At 45.2% G+C, this 25,971-nt stretch overlaps 1 protein-coding gene across 1 annotated transcript; it reads right to left on the reverse strand.

Annotated features, from left to right (window-relative positions):
• Positions 1 to 382: 382 nt before the first annotated feature.
• Positions 383 to 24,939, reverse strand: ALDH9A1 (aldehyde dehydrogenase 9 family member A1). Its single transcript, XM_066625690.1, has 12 exons — positions 24,757 to 24,939; positions 22,030 to 22,236; positions 19,165 to 19,310; positions 12,307 to 12,436; positions 7,672 to 7,806; positions 7,173 to 7,369; positions 6,351 to 6,491; positions 4,736 to 4,924; positions 3,031 to 3,118; positions 2,183 to 2,324; positions 1,718 to 1,830; positions 383 to 732 (listed from the first exon to the last, which is right to left on the reverse strand). The coding sequence occupies exons 2-12, from the start codon at positions 22,208 to 22,210 to the stop codon at positions 638 to 640; spliced, it is 1,557 nt and encodes a 518-aa protein (XP_066481787.1). The 5' UTR covers positions 22,211 to 22,236; positions 24,757 to 24,939; the 3' UTR covers positions 383 to 637.
• Positions 24,940 to 25,971: the final 1,032 nt, after the last annotated feature.

A 25,971-nucleotide genomic window follows, 5' to 3' on the forward strand; every position in this document is an offset into this window, starting at 1 on the left:
AACAGCTCTATATGCCTCATGATTACAGAACCCTCAATTCTGCAAAAGGCTTCTGGAGAGTAAACTGGGTTTCCATTCAGAATCTGGGTGCTAGGCAGAGGCCTGCCCTTCGTTAAGGAAGCAACCACCTCAAGCTCACATTTCAAAGTTATTAGGACAGACGCAATGAATGTTCATGCCCACCCTATGACATGTAATGCAACTTATATTAAAGACCAGTTCCTTTATTTGATCAGAAAATCGTATTGAAAAAGGTCTGCACAGAAAAAGCAGCAGAGATATCAACAGCCTATTTTTGCCAGATGTCCGGTTACCACCCACAGGCAGCAAGGTATCAATATTAATAGCTGCCAGCAGGCCAGCAAGATGGGCAGCTTCAGCAAGCACCTACTGAGACTTTTCCCCCTTTTTTCCAACTGCTCCCAAGGACAGAAAACTGGGAAGGAGGCATAACAGGAGTTGCGTGTGAGCGTTTGCAAGAAGGCTGTGGCCTGGTAAGCTGGTTCTTCCTTTTCCTCTTTGAAGAGGGATGGGCAGAAGAATTCAAAGCATTAAGGAGAAAACAGCACGGTCATCCTCATGGCACAGAGCACTACAACTGATTGGTAACTAGAAATAGTTGGTTGAGCCAGGGCTGTTAGAACACCGATTCCACGTTGCCCATCTCCACACAGACAGTCTTCAGTTGGGAGTAATACTCAATTGCCGCTTTTCCATTCTCTCGGCCAAACCCTGCAAAAAAGAGATGGCTGATGAGACTGCAGTTATATACTGTACTTCTCTTTGCACAGCAGCAATTGCACCACAAAATGCAGGATGGGGCATCTAAAAGGTGAAGCTTGCAGGACAGACTCATTTTTTCAAACCACGTCTTACTTTTCAAAGTTCTATCCCTTTCTTAGTTACAGAAAAAAGTGTATTGGCAATTCAATTAAATGAAAATAGGAGTCAGTTCCTTTTTCTGCAGGGTGAAGCCCAGTTTTCTCCTGCCTCTCCACTACAAATGACAAACGCATTTGCCTCCCTATCAAATGTTGATTCACTTATCACTTTTACTGCCTGCAGGTTAGTTGCCTGCCTTTTTATTGTTTAAAATGCTGATTGCATGTTTATTGATAAATCAGATTTTAATTTTTAAAAAATATTTAGAGCAACAGCTCTAGGAAGGGGCAGAGAACCAGTTTCTGCTAACTAGCAGAGCTTCTTACCCCTGAGCTCAAACCTGAAATCAGCCCTAACCCTGTATATCTGAACAAAATGTAGTGAGTGTACTAACACAGAGATCCCACCTTTCAAATTATGCACATCTGTACACACACTAAAATCACTCTCTCTGGCCTTATGGATCAACCCTACTCACCACTGCAGGGAGAAAAAAGTTTTAATTCTGCAAAACACAACCTTGTACAGATGTGCAATTACAGATTTGTCCTATTCAAAATTTCAACTCCAATTTTCAGTGTTAAAAATATGAAATTTGTGACCACGGATAAATACAAGGCCTAGTACAGTTTAAAGAGAAGAACCAAATGGCATCAGATCCTTGGGCAAGACAGCTTCCATTATGCTGCAGCTCTCTTGGGCCATAACTCAGGTTTCGTAGCTTGCCATTAGCTTTTGGCAAATGTTTCCACTTTCTTTGCTAGCTCCCATACATAAGGGCTGATGAGAATAAAAAGCCAGATACTATGGCCATGACTAGTTTTGAGTGGGTCACCTGACATCTTGTATCCTCCAAAGGGCAACTCCACAGGGCTGACGTTGTAGTTATTGATGAAGCACATCCCAGCCTGGAGTCCAGCTACTACCCTGTGGGCCCGCTGAATATCCCTGCAAAGCAAAGAGATGGGGTTAAGCACAGCGCTCTCTTCTGCAGTCCAGAAACCTTGTGCTGTTCCCTAGACTTCATTTTCTGTGGAGCATGATAGAATGGGCCAAATGTTGATAGGTACAGCTATCACTGAAGCAAGGTGATAGTAGATGAAGCTGGCACCCACTTCCTAACAAACAGAAGAAATTGTTTAGTCAGCAGTTCTCTACCATGTTCCTTCCTGCAAATTGATTTGCAGCTTGCACAAATGCTATATTACAGAGTACCAAGCACCAGCTGCTGTTCAGACTGGCTTCATACTTGCCTCCCATTCCTCCTTCTCCTGAAAGCTACTCCCTTTCTTGATGGTACCTGGTGAAGACGCCTCCTGCCAAGCCAAAACGGGTTGCATTGGCTCTTTCTAAAACTTCCTCTTCAGTGTCAAAAGGTAGGATAGACATGACAGGCCCAAAAATTTCCTCCTTCACACATGTCATGTTGTCCTTACAGTTTCCTGGGAGCAACATAGGAATGACCAATCTTTAATGACAGCCAATTATTCTGAGTGTATATGAAATGAGAAATAGACCCCTCTAGTTACGACTATCATGTAATCAGGAAATACTTCAAATAGCCTCTTAAAAGCCCCAATTGCTGTTTTAGGTCAGGGCAAGTCACTGACTTAGCAGCCTAAAGCTCTGCATATTCATTTGGAAGTAAATCCCACTTTGTTTAATGGGACTTTAGTTGCAATTCTATGCACATTTACATGGTAGTTGTGATGAAATCATTTAAAAATCAAGCTACACAAGAATTGTACACTGTTTAACTATATCCTGCAGAAAAACAAACAAGTCAGCAGAAGATATCTAGGTCTTATTACTTCTCTCAATGCAGGACATTCATGATGGAGTATTCAAACATACACTCCTCCACTAGTAATCTGTAATCTGAACTGATTTTACCAATCATGTAGCTCAACTACAAAAGTAAGAGCATGCTGGACAGTATTTCTCTCTATGAAAAACCGGCTCTCATCTCTTCTCAACTTCAGAAAGGAAGATAAGGCAGTCAGTTCCTTCAGTTTAAAAAATGGCATTGCCTCCTCACCAACATCAATACAATTTGAGTGTGTACCAGCTTGTCTTACTGCATAACCAAGCAAAGTGCCTTCATTACATCTGAGAGTTTCAAGTGAGGTTCAACAACTGTATTCATACCTAGCACGCAGGGAGACATGTAAAAGCCATTGCTCAGCTTGGGATCATCTGGTACGTATGCGGTCCCACCACACAGCACCTCGGCACCCTGAAAATGCAGTAGAACAGAAGGTTGAGGTAGCCTGTCACAACGATCTTAGTAACATGAGCGTCAGCCAAAGCCGCCAATGAACAGGCTTAGCAGGTGCCACAAGGAGACTAAAGCTGGAATGGCTACAGCAGAAGAGACTACTTACAAGGATTTCACTGTTGGCATAACCACACAACCAACGGTGATGGGGACAGGCTGGAAATTTACTCTTTACATGGCATTTGGAGCCATGAAGGTCGGCGGAACTATGCTCCATTCTGAACTAAACACAGGGTTAACACAAGACATTCCAGGTACCCTGTAGATGAGGTGGATTCTTACCAAAAAGCAAAGTAGGTTCTCTGCTTTTGAAGCCTCACTCTTTCGACAAAGATTACAATCTGGCCCTAGCCCACAGCTTGTGTTTGCTCTTCAGCACATACTTCTAAAAGGGATACCCATGTTGGAAAGAAAGGGATAGGAACAGATGTTTGTGGAAAGTGGCCAGCAGGAACAGGAAGGACAGCTGGCCTCCCCAGAACATCCCGAGAAGAGCAAGAAGAAAAGGTTATGGAGCAAGAGCTTCCTTCCTGACCAGCAAACCGATCTAGCTGAATCCCGGACCTCAGCACATCCCTGATTTGAGCAGAGGACATTTGTACCATCCCAGCATATCATGAATGTTCTTTGTCAGCTGAGAGCAAAATGCATTTTTAAGGCTCCCATTCAGTTCAACCTTCACAAGTCTTCTTCACAATTTACAGCATTACTCACTCCTAAGAAGAGCAGGTCTAAGCATTATGCAAGCAACATCGTAATGCTTGGCGCTGGATAAAGGGATAAAGTTATGCCCTCTAACAGACCATCTCATTGGACTGTCTGCCAATTGGACTGTCATGCCCTCTTGCACATGAAAGGGTGAACAATATGCTCTTGGTCTGGTGTTCAGTCAGGCATCTATAACCCTTTTTTGGTCCAATAGTATATAGTAAGAAAAAAGACACTCAAACAGGATCTGATGCTTCCAGATAGACTGACAGCATTGCCTCCACTGAACTCTGGGTCTTGCTTATTAGTGAATGCACCACATAGCAGAAAAACTGTGTACTCGTGTACAGCTACATATTTCAGGTGGAAGTGTTATGCTTATGGTTGGCAACCTTCAGTTTCGAAAGACTATGGTATAAGCCTACAGCATCCGGTATTCCCAGGCAGTCTTCCATCCAAGGCAGTAAATCACGCAGGGGACACTCACACAGCCCAGAGGGAGCTCGTTAAGACTCAATGAAATCAAGGAGACTCATCAGTAAAGTTTACACAACTGCAACCTTATGGTAAAACACCCATCAAACGTGAGATATTTGCCGAATATACAGTTATTTTTATTTAAAAGATATGTATACTGTCTTTGAATCTCTGCTTCTCAAGTTAAATAGATCCAATCACTAGCACTATTTTTTCCAGAGGCATTCCTTATGACATTAAAGATATCCTCATCAAAGTACATCACAGTCTCTTAACATTATCTGCACAAAACCTGAGAGAATGGTGCCCGTATGAGTTAGGGAGGAGAGACCTACAAACAACTAGCATTCCCAATCGTCTCTCCTGTTTGATAAAGCCCAGTGCTCTCACCTGCTCTTTTGCTTGTTTAACAAAACTCAGCACCTTCTCCAGGTGGGGACGGTTGATAAGTGGTCCCATCCTTGTGTCTTCCAGCAGGGGGTCTCCAATTCGGATATTCTGGGTCTGTTTCAAAACTTCCCTGACGAAGGTCTGTAGAATTTCACGTTGCACAAACACTCGAGTGCCATTGCAGCAAACCTACAGCAGGGAGAAAGACCTAAGAAAGAGCTCTCAATCACACTTCAGAAGCTCTGGAAGCACAAGTGAGCTACCTACTTACTGGATCTGCTGCACTAGTTTACCATTGACTGGAAATGAAATCTAGCAGCGTGCACAAACAGCCTCTAACATCTAGACACATGTGCACAAGGGTTTCAACTCAAATGAAGTAGTACTGTTCTTTGTATGCTACCCAAATGCTAACAGCGGTCTTGAAATATTCCCTTACATGTACTCTGAGCATTGAAAAACTCCGATCCAAGCTGGGCCATCTTTTAGGCAATTGGGGAGATTTCATCCAATTGGGCCCCATGCATGATGGGGGCCCCGCACTGCCCTTCCACCCACTGCTGCTTCCAATTGGCCTGAAACTGGATCACTCTGGAAGCAGCTCCTGTCCACTGTTGCTTCCGACTGGCCCGAATTTGGTGCCATGCAGGTGGCAGAATGCGCGCCTCACTCTCCCCATCCTTGCAGTTCCCGGTGCCATCCTCTCCCACGTATCACTCCAGAGTGAGCTGCTGCGGACGGGGCAGCAACAGGCTAGAGTCCGGGCGCTGTGGGCTGGGCACACGCTGCCTCCTTCCCCTGGCTGACCTCCCAGGTGCCTATTCTGCAGAATCACTAAAGGTACAGAAGTCCTATCCACTTGCACAGAAGTAACAGATTTTTTTTCTTGTCCTGGCTCCATTCAAGCAAAGAGCTAAAAAAAATTAGTAGAGGAGGCCCCACAGCTCCTAAGCCTGGCACTAGATTCAAGCATACAAGAATAACAGAAGCATGATTTTCTTAAAGCTCTTGGTGCCACCATGTGGGGAAACTGCAAATACCAAGAGTGCTTCCTCATATGAGGCAAGGCAGAGGTGCCCTGGGATATTCTGATGACAAAAATCCAAATAGCACCTACTTCCCAAATGGTAAGAAGCAAAATAATGGCCAATTTGCTTTCTTATAATAATACTCCAATGCAAGCCTTGAGTTCAATAAGCAAATGAGATTAGTCCCCGATCAGCAGCCTCATCAGGAGCTGTCCAGCTTCAATAAACTCCAGATACAAGCACTCATTGGGGATTGCGCTCTAGATGGGCATCAGACCAGGAAGAGCCACTGAGTGAGTAAAGGGATCAGTTAGCATGAGTTTAATCAGTCGGAGCCAAAAAGGGACAGGCCATGACACCTTGGTCCACACTGATGGGAAGATGTCCACAGAATAGATGCTCTATCCTCATGACGATCACACGCACTTGTTCATTCAAGAAAAAAGAACCTTCTTACATTACAAAATCTGGCAGATAGCATAGTAGTTTTCTTCTCCAGCCGGAGAAGAACATTGCTACTAGACCCAAAGTGGACTTTCCTAATGACAAAAGCAACTCTTAAACTTCCTTTCTCAGGAGCTGCATACTTCGCCTTGGGTTAGGAAGTTGGCCATGAGGGCTCCTTTTACAGCATTCTCCAGGACACAGTCAGAAAAGATGATCAAGGGAGACTTGCCCCCTAACTCCAGAGTGACTGGTTTGATCCCTTTGGCTGCCAACTCCATAATCTATTAAAACAAAAGACAAGGTATATAAAAACATGAACAACTCTATCATAATATTTTGAAGCTGAATGGACCATTCAAACAATGAAAAGGGTCATCCTAAATGAAGCCTAATCAATGAGTGTCTGCATCAATCCTTTGATTACAAGAGAGGCTATATAGATTGATGATAAAACAAAAAGCACTCAAAATTTGTGAGAAGTACCTTTCTTTCATGTTACCATAGGGTTCCAAGAATGAGAGTGGATTCCAGTGGATGAGTTGTTGGGGGGGGGGGAACCTACTTGTGTTAAGACAACAAGAAGTCCAAAAACAAGACAGAGAACCACCAAAAAGTGGTCTCTCCTCCAGGGAAAACAAGACATAAGGATATGCTATACAGGCATTTACTCTCCCTCGCTCATTTTACATATTCCACAAGTGTGGAGGTTTCAATGAGGGATTTTAGTTATTACAACTGGCAAATGATAAAAACTTGTCAAGGGGTCTCTTAAACTGGCACCTCCTCTGAAGTTTTTTGGGGATATTCTATGGGACTCCTGAACTAGCTTTAGCATAGCCTGCACACACTCTTGCAGATGACTGGCTAAAATATGTACAGGATGCCAAGCTGCAACCACATCCCTGAGGAAACCACAAAAGAGGCTCAACTTGTCCAACAGTATTGGCATTAAAGTCTTGTACCTTGACACCTGTAGGTACACTCCCAGTGAAAGAGACCTTGGCCACATTTGGGTGCTGGCACAGGAATTGGCCTGTGGCAGCTCCACCTTGCACGACGTTGAAAAGCCCCTGGGGTACACCAGCCTCAGTGTAGATCTCTGCCAGCATCACAACGGAGATAGGGGTGAAGGGAGAAGGCTTGAAGACCATCGCATTACCTAGGTGACCCAATTTATATAGATAAATTGGAGAGAAGAGAGAGGGATGTGCATTATTTTTATCTAGAAGAGGTTAAGTTAGCAAAGCAAATTGAAGAAGGCTAAGGAGAAAAGAAAGAGTATGAATCCCATAGATTTTCCCATTTTTTTTTTGCCACTAGACAAAACAAAAGTAGTGTTTTAGAGTTTTTGTTCCCTGCTCCAGTGACAAGACTGTACTAGAACCCACAAAGATAATGCAAGGTCACTAGCTCTTGGAAAAGATGTGAGCCCTTTCACTCCCAACAGAGCATTTCCTTTACCACAAGCTAAAGCAGGGGCTGACTTCCAGCAGGCAATCTGGAAAGGGTAGTTCCATGCCCCAATTCCAGCACACACTCCAAGTGGTTCTCTTCTGGTGTAAGCAAAGGATCCCCCGGGAAGCTGGACATGCTGACCTGGGCAGGAAAGACAAAGTGAGAAGATAATGAGCTGTACAGACTGACTGCTTTCAAACTAGAGCCTTTTAGCGCATTTTGGTAATTGCTTTTCCACAATTAGCTTCCCCTGCTCAATGCAAGAAGAGAACCACTTTGAAAAGTGGCTCTTTGCTCAGTTAGCAAGGTAGGTAAGGATATATGAAGAGTCTTGCTGGATCAGGCCAAGGTCTCATTTAGTCCAGCTTCCTGTGATCCACCAGATGCCTCAGAGTACAGTCAAGACAACAAAGTACTGTTACCCTACTGCCATTCCCTTGCATCTGGCATTCGGAAACAGGCTACCTCTAAAACCCAGAGGTTGCATACAGACATCAGGACTTGTAACCTGTGATGGACTCTTCTTCCATTAATCTTTCTAACTCCCTTTTACAGGCATCTAGACCAGGTGCCATCATAACATCCTGTGGCAAGAATTCCACAGATTAATTACTCGCTGGATAAAGAAATATTTCCTTTTGTTGTTCTGATTCTCCTGCCAGATAATTTTAGTGGATGACTTCTGGTTCTGGTGTTGTGCAAAAGAAAAAGAACATCCCTATGCATCTCATGCATAATTTTATATGCCTCAATCATGTCTCCCCTCAGGCACCTTCTTTCGACTAAAGAGCCCCAGATTGTAGCCTTTCCACATAAGGGAGGTGCCTCAGCCCACTAATCTTTGGTCACTCTTCTGTATCTTTTCCAGTTCCACTCTTTCCTTTAAGAGATATGGTGACCAGGACACAACACTCCAGATGAGGCTTTATCACTGATTACTACAATGACAAGTTGATGGTAATAACACATCTGAAATATTGCATCTAGTTCCAACTGTTCCATCTGAAAAAGGACATGGTAGAATTTGAAAAGATGATCACAAATAAGAACCATTAAAGTGTTATTTCTAACATTAACTGAAAGATTCAAGTTTGCAGGTTCAACCCATTTTATTTCTTCCTAAGGAATGCTGAATTGCTCCTCAGTAAGTTTGTGTGTCCCCCTTGTGAATACAAGTATCAATTATGTTTTCCCATCCATTTTAGCAAAATAGTTCTATTTCACCAGAATGGAAAAAAGCAGAAAACAAAGAAAGTAACCAATAATTTAGTCCCTTCCCTGGGAGAAAAATCTGAGTAAATAAGAGGTAATTCAGCAGTAGCCCCCAGACATACTGATTAGGAAAGCAGTAAAAGAGTTGAACCTCCAAACATGAAGCTTTCAGTTTAAAGGAACAGTTCCTCTCAAAAGCCCTAACAGAATGTTGCTCAATTCCTTTAGACAGGCTGTTGCAATTGTATTTTATAGCAGCACTAGTGACAAAAAGGTACATGTCAGGTCTAAGAAAGGCATAGGAGGACAACACACTGAAATGCAAACATCACATAACACTGTTATGTATGTGGTGTACCTGAGGGGGCAAAGGGGACAAATACCCCAGGGTGCCAGGCTTGGGGGGGTGTGGCACTGTGCTGCCATTCACCCCCTTGCAGCACTCAGTCAGCTGGCAAACCAATCCAAGGACCTTCTCTCAGAGGCGTTCTGAGGGCCAGGGAAGCAGTGCGCTACCTCCCTGACCCTCCAAAGGCCTTGTAAAGCCCTCAGAGGGCTGAACAACATCACTTCTGGTCTCATGGAGGAAACTGAAGTCACGTTTTTAAGCTCTTAGAAGGCCTTCTGAGGGCTGGGGATGAAAAACCCCTTCACAATTGCCACAGATACTCGCCTATAAGTTGATCCCACAGATAAGCCAAGGGCAGGTTTTGAGCCAACAACCATGGAATTTTCTATGACCCCCAGATAAGTCAGGGGTTAGGGGGGTGTCTGACTATAGTTTTGTCTGATTTTACTCGAGGCCAGATCCTGAAAAATAACCTATCACTAATTGTTACCTAAGAACTGTAGTCTTTAATTTATTAAAAACATAGTAAAAGATCATAAGATACATTTTTATTCTTTTTAAATTCTGGTCTTCATCACCTTTTTGTAAGCACTATCAGAGTAAGTGCACTGTAAACAACATACCAGTAAAACAGTGGTTCCCAACCTGGTATTCATGTATTCCCAGGGACACTCAACAGGACCTTTAGGGATACTTGAAAAAGAATGGAATAATGGTAGAAAAAGGCAGGTCATGCTCCAGAATGCCTTGCAAGACAGGAATGCCTTGCAAGGACCAGCAAGGTAGGAAGGGAGGTAGCTAGTTCGCTGTGAAAGCCCCACCAATAGCTAGTTTTTGGTCATCAATTCATGTATGTATGATTGAAAACCAGCACAGTGATTGAAAACCAGTGATTGAAAAACCAGCACAGTAAAAAAGCTGAAACATAATATGGAAAGTGATCAATCAGCCAGAATTTCTCAGCACACTTCTGGTGCAAAACAGTGCAAAGGCAGAGTCTTCTGTTCTTCAAACAGATAAAAAGAGAAAGCACTGTGATAAATACATGAATTCTGGGCTTTCATAGAGAGGAGATGAGGGCTTGTATTATTAATTACAAACATTTTGCTAATATGAAGGGTATAATTTATGGAAATGGGCTGCCAAGGGATATGCAAGTGAAAAAGGTTGGGAACTACTGCAGGAAAACTATGAATCAAATCCACCTTTAAGGTGTCTGGTGTGTTAAGCCAGAAGCTCTACGTACAACATACAACCCATAACACATAACTGGGAGTGTGCAATTCAACTCACAGCAGAGAGATGGAGCTGCATATATTTGCAGCCCTTTTTACTCAGAAGCAGACCCACTGCTTTCCATGGGTGTTATTCTTAAGTAAGGGTGCACTGAATTGTAGCCTGGGACGGAGGGTCCCATCCTGGTGTTTCAAAAAGTAGACCTGCTTTGCAAGCATTTGCAAAGCAGAACCAGGCTGCAGCAGAAGGAAGGAGAATAAAAGGTTAACAAATTGCTTCTAAGGAGCTGTGCCTGCCTGCTGCTTGAGAAACTTGGCACAGAGACGTGCCTGCTTGAGAGATGTGCCTGTCTGCCCTTGAGAAAGGAAACTTTTCAGAGTTGAAAGGCTTTGCCCTCTGATTGACCCAGAGATAAGGCAAACTGATAGTTTGAGCTTGATTACTTGGCTAAAATTTCATGTACTATAGGCAAGTATCCACGGTAAGTGAAATTGGCTACTGCATATACTATATAGGAATATTCTGCAGCGTTGCCCAGCCTCTCTGCAAGATGGAGTTCGGCTCCTCTCTCCACCAGGGTACTCCTAGAATATTCAGGTGGAGAGCAGAGTAGAGCAGCAGTACCAACAAAGCCTTATCAGGCAGAGGTTTATGGACTAATGGAGGGGAGGGTATTCAATTTTAACAGACTTTTGAGATTAAATGGACACCCCTTCCCCCACTAGTCTGTAAAATCAAGGATTCACTGTAATTTTTAAATATTACAGTTTTATACGCAAAGGTCTGTAATGCCTACCTATACATTATAACATGCATAGTAGTCTTTAATGCATAGTAGTCTTCAAATCCAGAAGAGTTGGTTCCCAGACACCACTGCACAAGTAGACTTTGTGAGAACTCTGAAGAAAAGCCCAGTATGCCCTTACCTGAGGGGTGCCCACAGCTGTGGACACACTGTGCAGCTAACTCCCAAGGAGGCAGGAGAGCCAAGCGGACACGATCGTTTCTCTCAGAGGAAGAGTTGCAGGTGGGAAATACATCTCTGCTTTCCTCCTTGCTTTCTCAGGCATCAGGAACCATTCCCACTTTCCTCCCTCCTCAACCTTCCCCCTACACCATCACGAAGTCATCAGTTGTCAAGCTTGAGAATTAAATGAATTTTCCCCTAACCCAGTGCTATTCAAACTGGGGCATTGCGACGCCCCAGCATGAGGGCCCTGGTCTCTGCCCCCTTAATGGGCGGGGGCAGCCTAGATGCGGGGGGAAGGCAGCGGCACGATCCCCAGGAATGTGCCGCTCAGGGGGCTGCAGGGGCTTGGGTGCACTGACCCACGCCTCTTGCAGCCTCCCTGGGGTGCAGGGAGCCCGGCACAACTTCTGGCAGGGCTCCCCACAGCAGGGAAAGTGGATGCAGAGCGGAAGTGCCCCACTTCCGCTTTAGTGGGGGCGGGCTGCGCTTGCTGCGGGGAGCCCTGTCAGAAGTTGCGCCGGGCTCCCTGCACCCCAGGGAGACTACAGGAGGCTGCAGCCCCGAGTGGCGCGATCCTGGGGATCACGCCGGTCTTCCCTCCACCCCCACTGCCTCCTCCCCCTGCCCCTACAAGCACTTACTGGCTCTCAAACTCTCCCAGAGAGTTTGAGAACCACTGCCCCAACCCATAGCAATCTCATTGTTTCCTATGGGAGAAATGCTTTTAATTAACAAGTTTTCAATATACATGAAGATTTCATGCAATGCAACCCGAGTAAATTGAGAGCTGCCTGTACTTACTCACTGCTTGACTTCCGCACTCAGAGACTCAGAGCAGATGGGGAGAATTACAGAGTTCAGTGCAGCCTCTCACCTGCAAGGGAGCCAGCCAAACCAGCATAATACTGCAGACTCTGCCAAGATACGTCAATGTCCACTAGGGCTTCAAAGATGGATTTCCCATTGTTGATTGTTTCCATGGTGGCGATTTCTTGCCTCCGCTCCTAGAATCCCAGACGACACTATAAGTTATACTGTTTGGTATAGCTCAGAATATGATAGCAGCCAAAGGACTCAGCCCTAATCCTGGTGTTTGTGTTGTGCAGAGTGGAAGAAAAACTGTGCCAAAGAAGCCCAAACTGTTGTCAGGATAATGGCCCAATCCTAATGGGACCTTGTGCTGCCAGAACTAGCATTCTGGCAATGCAAATTCCTTTACAGCTGTTGAAAATGCAACATACCATTCAGTGTGGCCAGGCCACCACTACAAGTGGCTGCAGTTGTGTGCCAGCAGCTGAAGAAAGGACCCCAGGCACTGGTAGTGGGGGGGGGGGAAGGAAGGTTGTGGTATGAAACTGGGTTAGGAGAGGGAGGAATGGGGAAGAGACTGGTTTGGGGAAGGGACAGATCAATGCCAGGAAGGTGGTGGTATCAGTAGCAACAACAACACCAAAATCCTATGCTCTGTCCCAGTCTCCATCTGCCTTCCCAGGTCCACTTGGATTTATGCTTTCTATATAGCTGGTGCTGGTCCAGGTTGATGTAGGCCTAGCGGGGCAGATCCCTGGCCAGAGGAGACCTCTGGGGACTGGCCCCCTGCAGGATGCAATGCATGCTTTGGTGGCACAGCTGGATCAATTTTTTTTTAATAGGATAGGGCTATTAGTCATACATATCTGCATATATTTTCTTGTGCCTCCATCAATTCTTCCCTGAGATTTGGATTTATCAACATTCTGGAATTTGTGCTGGGTGGGGCCAGTATAGGATAGAATTTCTTTTCATCACTAGAGCATGTTCTTCCAAAGTACAAATAATAGAAGTTCCCCAAGTATGTGCAGTATGCAGTATGCCTTTCCCTCATCAGGGAATGACAGAAATGCATGCTTCTGAATATGTACAGAGATTGAAATTTAGGGAGCATTAAAAAAACCACTGGTGTGGGTTTGAACTCAATCATCAAGGAAACTGGTTTCCAGGGAGATGGTGTGGCTTCTTAGAAGGCTGGGATCCTAGCATTTCTCTTTCAAACAAGTTAAGTACTGAATATAGGGACTGAAAAGAGCAGCTGCTTGGAAGAGTTCAGAATATGTTTATGATTCTGAAGGCTTAAATTTTCCTTGCTGGATGCCACGCTAGCTATAAACCGCTACACAGTTTCTGGGTGCATTCCAGGCATCTTCCAAGGAAACCTAAGCGGCATTTTAGCCTCACAATCACCAAGGTACAGCGACATGGGGTATTTTGCAGTTGAGCAGCAGGAATTGCATCTGTGTTTCTTGTAACAAGGAAAGTCAAGTCACTATTCTTTATTAGCAAGAGAGGTCAAAGATTTACTTTTTAAAATGAAATTATCAGAATTCCTAATATGCATCAGGCACTAGATGTGGCATTTGCAGAGCAAATCCATAGGGCATGGACCAACAAACCACACTGCTGCAGACCTCCTGTGTGACTTTGAGAATGGTGCACTGTGCAAAAACAAGGCCTGTGAGTTTTCAACAGAGAGAAGTAGTGGGGTCAGCCAAAGGCCTGTTCTGATAAACATACTCGTTTGAGCAAAGAGCTCACTAACAGGCTGTAGAAGTGGGAGCAAAAAGAATGTCAGTGAAATTACAAAGCGCAAGAATTCAGAGGAAGATCTTTGAGCAGCATTAAGATGCCCTACATGAGCTAAAAATACAGTAATTTTGGAAGCAGTTTCCAATTAAATCAAAGGTATTGAACATAACTATGCAACTCTCAGGCATACTGCAATATCAGGGATATTATTGAACTGGAGAGCAAGTTAATTTGCACAGTTAGGCAAGAGGAGTTACTCCTCTAGAAAGACCGCCTTTCTATCAATCTTTCATTTCTATCAAAGCTATTGCACCAGGGACACATGCAGCCAACATAGCAGAGGACCCCTTTTCCTATATTTTAATATCACCCCTCCTCCAAGGAGGTCAGGGCAGTATATATGGTTCCTTCCCTCCTTTTCTCACAACAACCCTGTGAGGTAGGCGAGGCTGAGAGACAGTGACTGGCCCAAGGTCACCCACAAAGCTTTATGGCTGAGGAATCCTTGAAGATAAGCCCTGAACTTGGGAGTCTTTGCTTCTTATCACTCCCACCAAAGAGGTAGAAAGCAAACTTTGGTCTATGATTAAAACTTTTATTGATTAACAGCACTAGTTAGTCAAATAGAACCAAGAATTTTCCCTCTAAGCAGTGCAAAGTGCATTTCAAATGAGTCATAACTCTGAAGTAATCACCCTCTTTCCTCTCCCTCTCCATTATCTTTTCCTCTCTCTCTCTCAGTATCTTCTCCTCAGCCCTGCACATTCCTACCCTTCCTATCTCTTGTTTTCTGTCCTTTTAGGATGTGTTCCAACAGCAGCTTCCCACTCTCCCAGACAGAAATTAAGTGCTATGAATTTCCAATTTTAAATATCAACACATGTATTTACAACATTTACTGTATTTCTTTAGAAGCAAAATATAATTACAATGAATATGCAAACAGATCATATTTGCTTAAGTGAAATTCCCTGTACCTGCCCAGACAGTGTTGAAGAAGATGGAGGAGGTCACTATAGGAGTGGGCCTAAAACAAAAACGGGGTGGAACGCGAGCACCACTTCAGGGAGGTCTGACTGTAATGCTGATGTTAAGATGACTTACAATACAATCCTATACATGTAGCAAATTCATTATTGTCAGTAGCAAATTCAGTAGCAAATTCATTATTGTCAACACACAGGAAGCCGAGCTTTGTAAAGGAGTTGATCAAATATCACCCCATTCCCTCAAGTATCTATCAAAAACCACCCCATTCCCTCAAGCACATTCTCTCAAGTATCTATCAAATACCACTCCATTCCCTTAAGCACATTTTCTCAAGTATCTATCAAATACCACCCCATTCCCTCAAACACAAATGACCATGGCAATTGGCTAGGGAAAAGTCTTAACAGTTAAACAGTAGTATAGGCATACACACGTGCAGACTCTTTATTTCTGTAGGCAAAAGCCCTGAATGTCAACAGAGTACTTTTCCATTAATACTACTACAGTTCTTCCATAACTGAAGCAGGCAACAAAATAATTTTATAACTATAATTTCTTAAAATCAACTTTCCTTATTTCATTTCTATCCTGCCCATTCTTAAGAATGCTCAGAATGGCACACATGCCCACCCCCTTTTATTTTCACAATAACCCTGTGAGGTAGATGGGACAGATTGTGTAACCAGTCCAAAGTCACCTCAGTGACTTCATGCCTGAGTGGGGATTTGAACTAGGCGCTGCCTGCTCTTGATCCAACATTCTAACCACTATCACACTCTATCATTCGTTTTACTCTATGTTTATAAGCTGCCATGAGTTTGAAAGCAACATATACATTTGCTTAAAACAATGAGCAGCCAGCAACAAAGCAGAAGCACTCTAAATACAATCTTATGAAGCACAAATGGGCTTCAGAAGTCATGCTAAGTTAGAGTTGCACAACATGGCTTGATAAGACTTGGTGGTATGATAACCTAAGGTTCATTGCCCCAAGCAAAACAGTCCTGATCTGCCAGCGATTCCCATTTTTAAAGTATGCATTTCTGGACTTTTGAGCATTTCCTAACAGCATTGAGCAATCCTAACTGGCACTTATGCTGGTAAAGGTGCCCCAAAGGAGTAACAAACGTGCTGTATAGCACGTTTGCATATCTTTAGGCAGGAGCCACGTCGGTGCATTCAGATGCGCCGACATGTGGATGGAGGCAGAAGCCTCTGCTGCGGCTCCCATGCTGCCACTTGTGTCAGCACAAATGCGCTGACACAAGCAGCAAAGGTAGGTGTGTGGGGCGTTTCTGGGCGTGGGGAGGGCGGGCCCAGGGGCAGGCGCGCCGGGAGCCGAGGGCAGGGCTGGGACCCGGCAGTCATGCTGGATCCCAACCACTGTCCCTGGGGTGAATGGAGCGGCTTCCAGCCACTCCGTTCTCCTCGGACTTGCGCTGCCTGCAGAGGTGGTGCAGGTCCGAGGAGACCCATTGGGGCATGCAGCTCTTACCCATGGATAAGGGGAAGAGCTTCCCCTTGCCTGTAGTTGAGCCGCTGCAGCCAACCTGTGTTGGATGCAGTGCAAGCCTCCTGACTTGCCTGCTCCAGCACAGGTTAGGATTGTGCCCTAAGTTAATTTTGTACCTACAGTTTGTAACATTAATTCTGCGGCTACCATATTCCAAGATGGCAGACATGTGACTGTGGATACATGATGGAGAGCTGCTTTGCTTTTAAAGCTGAACTGTTTTTAACCCCTGCTAGTTGGGTAAGAGGCACTTTTTCAAGTGGGTGCTCCTTTTTTTAGCAGGGGGAGAGTAACTGGCCCACCTCACCCCAGCACTGTCTATTCTAGTGGCTGTCTGCTGGTATTCATTTGCATCTTTTTAGATTGTGAGCCCTTTTGGGACAGGGAGCCATTTAGTTATTTGATTTTTCTCTGTAAACCGCTTTGTGAACTTTTAGTTGAAAAGCGGTATATAAATACTGTTAATAATAACAACAACAACAACAACAACAACAACAACCTAAATGTGAGCTACCTTCAGGGCTTCTTAAGAGACAGAAAGGTGGTATACAAATGTCTCAATATTCAAAAACAAGAAAATAAACTCACAAACAAATGTAGAAGGTTCGTTCTGGTGAGAAGATGTATTTGTTGGGCAGAACAACAGTTATTACCAGTGAAGTGTAGTGGATAGAGTACTGTGTCAGGAAGATCTGGATTCAGTCATGAAGCTCACTAGATAGCCTTGAACAAAGCACCACTGCTTTAGCATATCAAGGCTGATGTGAAATAAAATGTAAATGTGCAGTGCTGATTGGCTTGATGAAAGGTGGTACAAAGCTTCCTTTGGTGTGCACACATTCAGTTTCTTATTAATTTATGCATATATTGGCAGGCAGCATAGCACCCCTGATAATATCTTGTGCAAAAATGAAGTGTTGGGCTAGGAGGGATGCTAGGACATCTTGAAGATGACAAAGTCTGGCAGCATGGATACATATTTGCTGTAGACTAGTGTTTCTCAACCAGTGGTACTTGAGGTGATGTCAGCTGGCACTTGCTGGACCCGTGGATGCCTGCCACCCAGCAGCAAGACCAGGAATGTAACTCAACAAACAGCGGCAGGAGTCTTGGTTCAGTGGGTAGAGCTCCAAAGCATGTTTTTCTGTGCTCAAAAGAGCCCTCTTGTCTACCCTAAGCCTCTTAATGATGTTTGTCATTTGGATCTGGCCTCCCAACCCAGAAGTAACTAGCAACCATGCCATCGCCAGTTACTTCCAGTGGTACTTTGAATAGGTGGACCTTGTGAAGTGGTATGGTGGAAGATGAACCTTGAGAAATACTGCAGTAGACAAAAACTGCAGCACAAATCCCATTTGTTATTCATTTATACATATATTGGGACATACTTACATGGAGGTAGTACGTGACTGACATGATTACTTGGTCTAACCACTGAGCTTCACAGCTGAGTAGGGATTTGAACTTGGGTCCTGCTGTTTGGATGGCTATTTGTTCTTCTGTCCCTGTCAGGGTCATGGGGGAGGCAAGACCCCTTAATAACTACCCCATTGCCACCAGCCCAAGAACCAGAATCACTAGAGAGATTCCCTGGGCTAAATCCATCTTCCTTGTTATATGAGCTAATTAATGGGTTCTTTTTAATTCCCCTCTTTTACTCCCTATGAGGGAAGAGAGCAATGGTTCCCAGATACCTTATTGAGACCCAAACAAAGAGGAATAGAAAACAGAAAAACTGGCTTCTGCACAATCCAGATGCAGTTGGCTAAAGATACAACAGTTATAGAAGGCTCCCAAACCTGCAGGACTCCCCCATGGCAGAACCCTTTTATGAACTTGTTGAAAACAATGACGAAAACAAAAACCTAATTCATTCTAACCCTTTACTGACTAATCAGAATTAATTTAACTTCTCTCATTTACTTACACCACCAGAGTAAGGCTAACTCTCCCTTAGGTCTTATCCACCAAGAAAACAACAAAGTTCCCTTCTCTAAAGGTTTTTCTCCTCTTCTCTAATGAACCCAACCATTCTCACCTGAATCTTTTACACTCAAGGAGCCCCAGCTACTCTAATACCAATGTAAGAGAAAATAAGAACCCATATGAAACAGTTTCATGACAATCCACCCACCCAAAACATATTTTGTCACCAAGAGGAACTTTCTACATGCAATGGTTCATTAGTTGATTACATTTCCACATGCCTGCTACCTTAAAAAATGGAAGCTGCAGGATGCCACAGATTAAGCATGGCTACCCAAGTTAGTTTTGTACCAACATGGTCTAGAAACACATACAAACTTCTCAGTACTATACCTCTATTTTGTTTTTGCTTTTTTTAATAGGAGTCTATAGCAGATCCTGGACTAAAAGTGACTTTCCATTATTTGGCGATCTTAATACGTTAACTGTTTTAGTATAGCACCACAAGCAGGACTCCACGATCTGGTCGCCATTATGGTCACTGCCTTGTGATGACCACCCCTGCCACATACAGCCTACACACAAATATCCTTCCCTCTGAGAATTGTAGGCAACTCAGGGAAAGGGAGAGGATGTTAGTAACTATGAATAGTTAACTAGTGAGCCACTCAACATGCTTGGTGGGTAGCCACCAACATAGCCTCTAAGGAGATTGAACAGGTCTGTGCTCTTATCACATACCTTTATAATCCTGGCAGCCTCCAGCAAGATACTGCCCCGTTCCATGCCTGATTTCTGACTCCATATTTTAAAGGCAGCTTGTGCACTTTGCACAGCTAGATTCACCTCCTGCTCTCCAGAGAAGAGAAACTTCCCAATAACACGGCCTGGGGAAGAAAAGTTACATTCAGATGTTTAAAGCTGGACACATTTCATTATAACAGTCACTTATTGAAGTAGAGCCCATGTGAGTGCTGAAGGCAAGCAGTGCCGTACCAAGACGTAAATGAGGAAATCTTCTCAAAACACTTAAAAAACCCCAACAAGACATGCCTAGACAAATGTCAGTGCTACGCTATCTCCACTACTGTATTTGTGCGTCTTATTTACCAATTGTGATAAATGTTCTTCTTTCCCTCTCACATTTTTTTCTTATTTTTTTTCTTATTTTTGGACATTTCAAACCCTCCCCCCCAAGGTGTCTGTGATGGCTGACCAGACTAAAACCTGTTGGGATATTCTGCAGTAGCATTTATTCTTTCTTTAAAATGCCATTTCCAAACAACCTCATCTGACTGATATGTATTACTTCCTAAGTCTAGTCTTCCCTCAGTGACAATAGCTCATAGTCAACATTCTTCCTGAGACTGACATGTACCCATGAACTGGGCAGTAAGCCCATCTGTTCCGTTAAAGGGTGGGATGGAATAGAAAGGGAGTTTCTCCTAATCTAATCAGATGACCCTGTGACAGTGGTATTCAGACTGGGGCGTTGCGGCGCCCCAGCCTGAGGGCCCTGGCTTCTGCCCCCTTTAAGGGGTGGGGTCAGGGGGGAAGGCAGCAACACGATCCTTGTTAATGGGGTTGCAGGGACTGGGATGTACTCACTAGTCCCTGCAGCAGCCTTCCCAGGGTGCGGAGAGCCCTGCGCGAACGCCTGCAGGGCTCCCCAGCTGGTTCAAAGTGGAAGTAGAGCTATTGCGCTCTACTTCCAGTTTTGCGGAAGTGGAGCGTGATCACTCTACTTTCACTTCAAAGCGGCTGGGGAGCCCTGCAGGCACACATGCAGGGCTCCCTGCAACCCAGGAAGGCTGCTGTAGGGATTGGTGAGTACATCCCAGACCCTGCAGCCCCCCTGAGTAGCACGATCCTGGGGATCACGTAGCTGCCTTCTGCCTTCCTCCTCCCTTTCCTCCCTTGCAAGAATTTGCTGTGCTTTCCAAACTCCCAGAGTTTGAAAACCACAGCCCTATGACATATGAAATCTAGGTTTCTTAAGAAGATGCTTCGGTTTGCCTGTTGCTAGAAGCAGCTGCTGGTTCTAGAAGGCACAGTCACTCTCCAGTACATGTAGAAAGCTAGCATTCATGGGACAATGTAAGCTATCTCTCTGCATCCATCCATACACTTTTCACCTGCCTGCTTGTTGTACTTTTCTCCTCTCCCCAATTCTGCTCCATTCCTTTTTCCTTTGGAATTTACCTGGAATTTTTACCCACTGTTTTACCCACTAAACTGGCTATATTTTGACTCCTTGCCAGTAAACATGGACTTCATGGCAGAAGGGTTGCCAAGAGGAGGAGGAGGGAGTAATACAAGTTGTGAAGGAGCAGGAGCAGGCAAAAGAGGCTGAAAAGTAGTGCCAAGAAGATAAAAGAGCAAACACAAAGAAAGACAAGGACCACTGAGCCAAGAGACAAAGCTGCATATGAACGAACTCCAGGCTTCAGATACTGAGCTGCACTAGGCTGACTGCCCTCGAAAGGGTTCAACTGACAATAGAGTAATTGGGCAATCTTAACATAAGTAATCCTAAACCTTTCTATAATGAATATAAAGCTTTCATAGTACTTGTGTCTGAAGCAGAGACCAAGCTCCTCTCAGAAAAGATTCCTGGGGTGGGATGGGCTAGAATCCGATTACCTCTGGATAAGTCACAGAAATTTTACTGTGACACTATGGCCCTTGGTCTGCCTAAGGTTCAAACTACTGAGGGATGAATCCTATTCAAGTTTCCAGTGCTAATGCAGCCCTAAGGTAAGGTAACAAATGTTCCCTTACCTTGAAGAGGTGTTCCCTTATCTTGAAGAGGTCGCCAAGACTGCCCCCCAACTGTGTTCACATCCCATTGGTATGGCTGCATCAGCACTGGAAATTAAATAGGACTGGGCCCTAAGAGAATCATGTGTTTCAGTTATCAGCACTGCAAGTTCATGGTCATAAAGACAGAAACCATGCAAAATGCTCCACTGCATTAGTGTCAATAAACTACTCCAAAGACCAACAGAAGTTTATTTTTGTTCCCATTCCTTCCAGTGTGAATACATCTAATGGCAGCTAATAATTTACAAACAGTGTAAATGTTGCTTAAGTGGTGTGCCAGTTAATGCCAAACTGATATAAAATAGTGGTATGTAGTAGAATTTTGAGCCAGCTGCTGCTGTGTCTATATCAGGGGTGCTCAATAGGAGGATCGCGATCTACCGGTAGATTGTGAGGCAAAATGAGTAGATAGCGGAGCCCTGTCTCTCCAAACTGTTAATATGTCAGTTTCATCTAGTGACTAGACAAAACTGACATATTTAGCTGACACTAAACTGACACTGAAACTGACACTTTAGCTGCTCTTCAGGCATGCAGCAACAAAACTGACGAAACTGACTAGTCTCCAGCAGGGGCTCCATACATTAAAGAAGGGTGTCTGTCAGACGCTTCCTTCTCCCCTGGTAGATCTCCGGTCCTTGCTGGGTTTCAAAGTAGCTCTCGAGCCAAAAAAGTGTGAGCACCCCTGGTCTATATGAAAGATCAGCTGCCACACATTTGTACACCTTGACTGCACATCCCTGAACTCTAGACCTCCAGAGTATCATCCCAGGAGATAACTACCAGTTGCTGGTTCATATATTTCATCGCTGTGGTCCCCATCTACAGGCTCAACTCGGGCACCATCTCGGTAATTGAGAGGTTGCTGTAGCTCATATGTGCCAGTGATGGTGCTCATTGTAGCACAACGAAGTAGGCGCGGAAAACCAGGTAGCAGTAACAGCAAGTTTGGACGGAGAAGCATCCAAGGGCTGGTGCACAGACACAAGGCTGCAGAAGAAAGAAGAAAGCCTATCAGTTTTATGCATGTGAGGGAAATTTTAGTATAACCACCTATATTTACACAGTCCTTTGACCACTGAAGTGTCCTAAGACCTTTATGTACACACCTTCCTCAGATCTACAATGGAATGAATTGTGTGTATTAAAACACATGCTGAAACAGCAACCTATAAAGGTACAACACAGTTCAAGGCACTTTTGAGCCCTCCAGGATTTTTCAAAAAGCACTTTTAAGTCACTTTTGAGCATCACTTAAGAGAAATTGGAAGATGACATTCATATATGAATCTCTCTCCTTCCTCCTCCAGAAAGTTGAAGAAACAAGAATTGTGAGTAAGGAGAGAAAGAGACTGAAGATGGGACATGGAGCAGGAGGAACAGCACACTCCCTCATTGGGAGGCTGTACCCATGGTTGCCTGCATAGACTTGCCCTCACCATGTGTTGCTATTTTAGCCTCCATGAGACAAACATGCAAGCTGCTATCATGCAGGTTATCATGCAACCTGCTATCAGCAGTGCACATGTCCAGGTGGCCACTGAACTCAGCAGCAATAGGTTCAGGCAGGGCAGCGATTCTATGCCTGTTGCTCAAGTCTGCAACAACCTTCTGAGAGTCAAGCATGATAAATATTAGGTATGCACGTCGACCCTGTTAAAAACGAAAAATAAGTATGATCTTACCTCCCATAGTGCAGGGGCATATAATCCCTGGGAGTTGAGGACGACATGAAACGGTAATACATGGGAGACACAGTTGAACAATTAGGTTGGAAACTGGTACCAATTGACTACAATAACTGTCCCTTACAGCCAAGACAAAGAGTGCTGTGGCAAAACAGCACTAAAACAGTGGTTCCCAACATTTTTTCACTTGCATATCCCTTGGCAGCCCATTTCCATAAATTGTATCCCTCATATTCACAAAATGTTTGCAATTAATGTTGCAAAATATTGCGGTTATTTCAAATTTATGTTTTGAACTACTGCTCCATATCTGATAATACTGCACATGAATTGATGACCAGAAACTAGCAGTTGCTGGGGGGTTTGCAGACAGCTAGCTGCTTTCCTTCCTGCCTTGACAGCCCTGCAAGGCATTCTAATACAGACCTGCCTTTTCCCGCCATTATTCAATTCTTTTTCAAGTACCCCTAAAGGTTCTTGCAAGTACCACTAGGGGTACATGTACCTCAGGTTGGGAACCACTGCACTAAAGGAAACTATTATTGAAAGTAATACTGTATAATTCATTTTATAATATAATATAATGAATTATATAATTCAGTATAATACTGAAAAATCCATTACAGGTTACAAGCCATGATGTGTATGTGCAACCTCCTGATTTTAGAAATGGGCTATGTCAGATCCAAGGCAGGGTACCAGGATGCAGATAACTCTTGTTATCTGGTGTGCTCCCTGGGGCATTTGGTGGGCCACTGTGAGATAAAGGAACCTGGACTAGATGGGCCTATGGCCTGATCCAGTGGGGCTGTTCTTATGTTCTTATAATAAGTTTCAGTGTAGAAATAAGGCACAGGGGAGGGGGGAACCACTAAGTGATGCCTGGCTGGAGAGGGAGGTGACATGGTGAGCTCCTGCCCTTCAGAGTCTGAAAACTACATCACTGCATCCCTTGCTAAGGCAGGACCCACTCCCGTTTCATACAATACTACTAGGGCAGTGATTGTCAACCTTTTACATCTCGTGGCACACTGCCAAGGCACTAAAATTGTAAAGGCACACTATTGGTTTTTGACAACTGACAAGGCACACCTTGCTGTTGGTGGGTGGCTCGCATCCCCCAATGGCCCCACTAATAAATGACCCTCCCCCAAACCACTGAGGCACGCCTGCAGACCATTCAAGGCACACCAGTGTGCCACGGCACAGCAGTTGAGAATGGCTGTACTAGAGGGTGGCACAGCCTGAAGGCAGAGGTCACAACTAAGCGGCTCTCACTCTAGAAGCTGCCTGGGTGGGGGTCCAGTGGAGTAAGCTAGTCTCTGAGAAAGTGTGGGGCACACGTGTGGTGTGATAAATATAGCACTTGAAGAACACTTGTGCACTCCATGGGCCACCCTTAAGGCAGCCACACTGGACCAGCCTCCTTGCAAGTCAGGTTCCCAGATCAGCCAATGCTTGGGGGACAGCAGCACTGACACCCTGCCCAGGGCTCGCCTGAGGGGCACTTCCAGTGATGGAGCAGAGGGACGTCCAACCGCAGGGAGAGGGAGGCTCCCTCGCTAGGGCCGCACAGAAGGACAGCCAGCTCCACAGCGCCTGCCCCGTCCCACGCAGGCCCCAGACCAGAAAGCCCACAGGCAGGGAGGGAGGTGGGGAGGGGAAGCCCAAAGGGGGTCAAGGCGAGCACCAGGGAGAGGCAGGCAGGCGCCCCAGGACAGGTGGCAGCTGCAGGCCAGGAGGGAGGCGCCTCGCCCCGGGAGTGAGAGCGCTCGGCTGGCTGAGCCACGGGAGACCGACCCCCGACGCCGAGGAGCCCCACCTGTCCGTCCGTCTGTCCGTCCGTCCCACTCGCTCGCTCCTCCAGGTGCTGGTGCGCTCCACACACGCAGAGCCCGCAACGGCCTCGCTTGGCCTGCTGGAGATCCCGCCCCTCCCAGAGGCCCTGGCTCCGTTTCCCTCACGCCTTGCCGCAGGGGGAAGGCACTGGCTCCCGCTCCCTCTGGTGGGCGGACTGAGTCTGAGGGGAACCTTGGTCGGCCTCCACGTGGGCAAGGAGGCGACATGCAAAAGTGCGCACGCGCCCTGCTGATGAACTAGCAGGTCAGGGCAAAATCCAGCCCTAAGCTTGCCTTCCCGTGGCTGAAATCCTATACACCCTTTCCTGGGAGTAAGGCCCCTTGAAGCTAACGTGACTTACTCCTGAGTAGACATACAAGGGCTTGCTCTCTATGTGGTTTTTTTTAACCCCCAGTGGAGGCACATTTGCTGATTTGGCAGCCTCCCACTGGCAGTCTGACAAGGCGCAGCCCAGGGATACCAGCCCTTTGAGGGCCCCATCCTAGCCAACTTTCCAGCACTGGTGCAGCTGCAATGCAGCCCCGAGGTAAGGGAACAAATGTGCCCATACCTTTGAAGAGGCGCCTGTGATTCCCTCCTCGCCACAGGATGCAGCGCATGCCCCATTGGCCTGGTTGCATAGGCACTGGAAAATTGGATAGGATTGGGCCCCAAGAGCCCAATCTTATCCAATTTTCCCGCACCGGTGCAGATGCAATGCAGCCCCAAAGCAAAGGGAACAATTTTTCCCCTCCTTGCCTTGTGGATTCCTCCATAACTACCCTCCCACCACAGGATGCAGCATACACCCCATTGGCACAGCTACCCCAGGGCTGGAATGTTGGATAAGATTCGGCCCTGAGAGGTCTGGGGCAGCAAACCCCTGCTAACTGGGCAAGGCACATTGTTTGAAGTGGTGCCCTGTTCTATTTAACAGGAGAAGAGAGAACAATTGTCCCTCTTCACCCCAGCATGACATCTTTCCTAGTGCCTTTCGGTTAGAATTTTTTCTGCATCTTTTTAGATTGGGAGGCCTTTTGGAAAAGGGACAACTTCTTTATTTTGCTGTATAAACTGCTTTATGAACTTTTTTTGTTGGTAGTATTGTTGGAAACTGGTATATAAATAATAAAATGTCTATAAATTTCCTCTTCTTCTTTGCCCCCTTGTGGCAAAGTCCTTTTCCCCATCTTGCTTG

Source organism: Tiliqua scincoides, chromosome 4, assembly GCF_035046505.1.
Source record: "Tiliqua scincoides isolate rTilSci1 chromosome 4, rTilSci1.hap2, whole genome shotgun sequence".
NCBI classification, from domain to species: domain Eukaryota; kingdom Metazoa; phylum Chordata; class Lepidosauria; order Squamata; family Scincidae; genus Tiliqua; species Tiliqua scincoides.

Coding starts and splice junctions, on each gene's coding strand:
- ALDH9A1 (XM_066625690.1), bottom strand. CDS start 22,210: ATGCTTCTCCGTCCAAACTTGCTGTTACTGCTACCTGGTTTTCCGCGC. Junction 19,311..22,029: donor AATATATGAACCAGCAACTG/GTAGTTATCTCC, acceptor TTTCTTCCCCAG/GCCGTGTTATTGGGAAGTTT. Junction 2,325..3,030: donor CATGTCTCCCTGCGTGCTAG/GTATGAATACAG, acceptor TGTTGCTCCCAG/GAAACTGTAAGGACAACATG.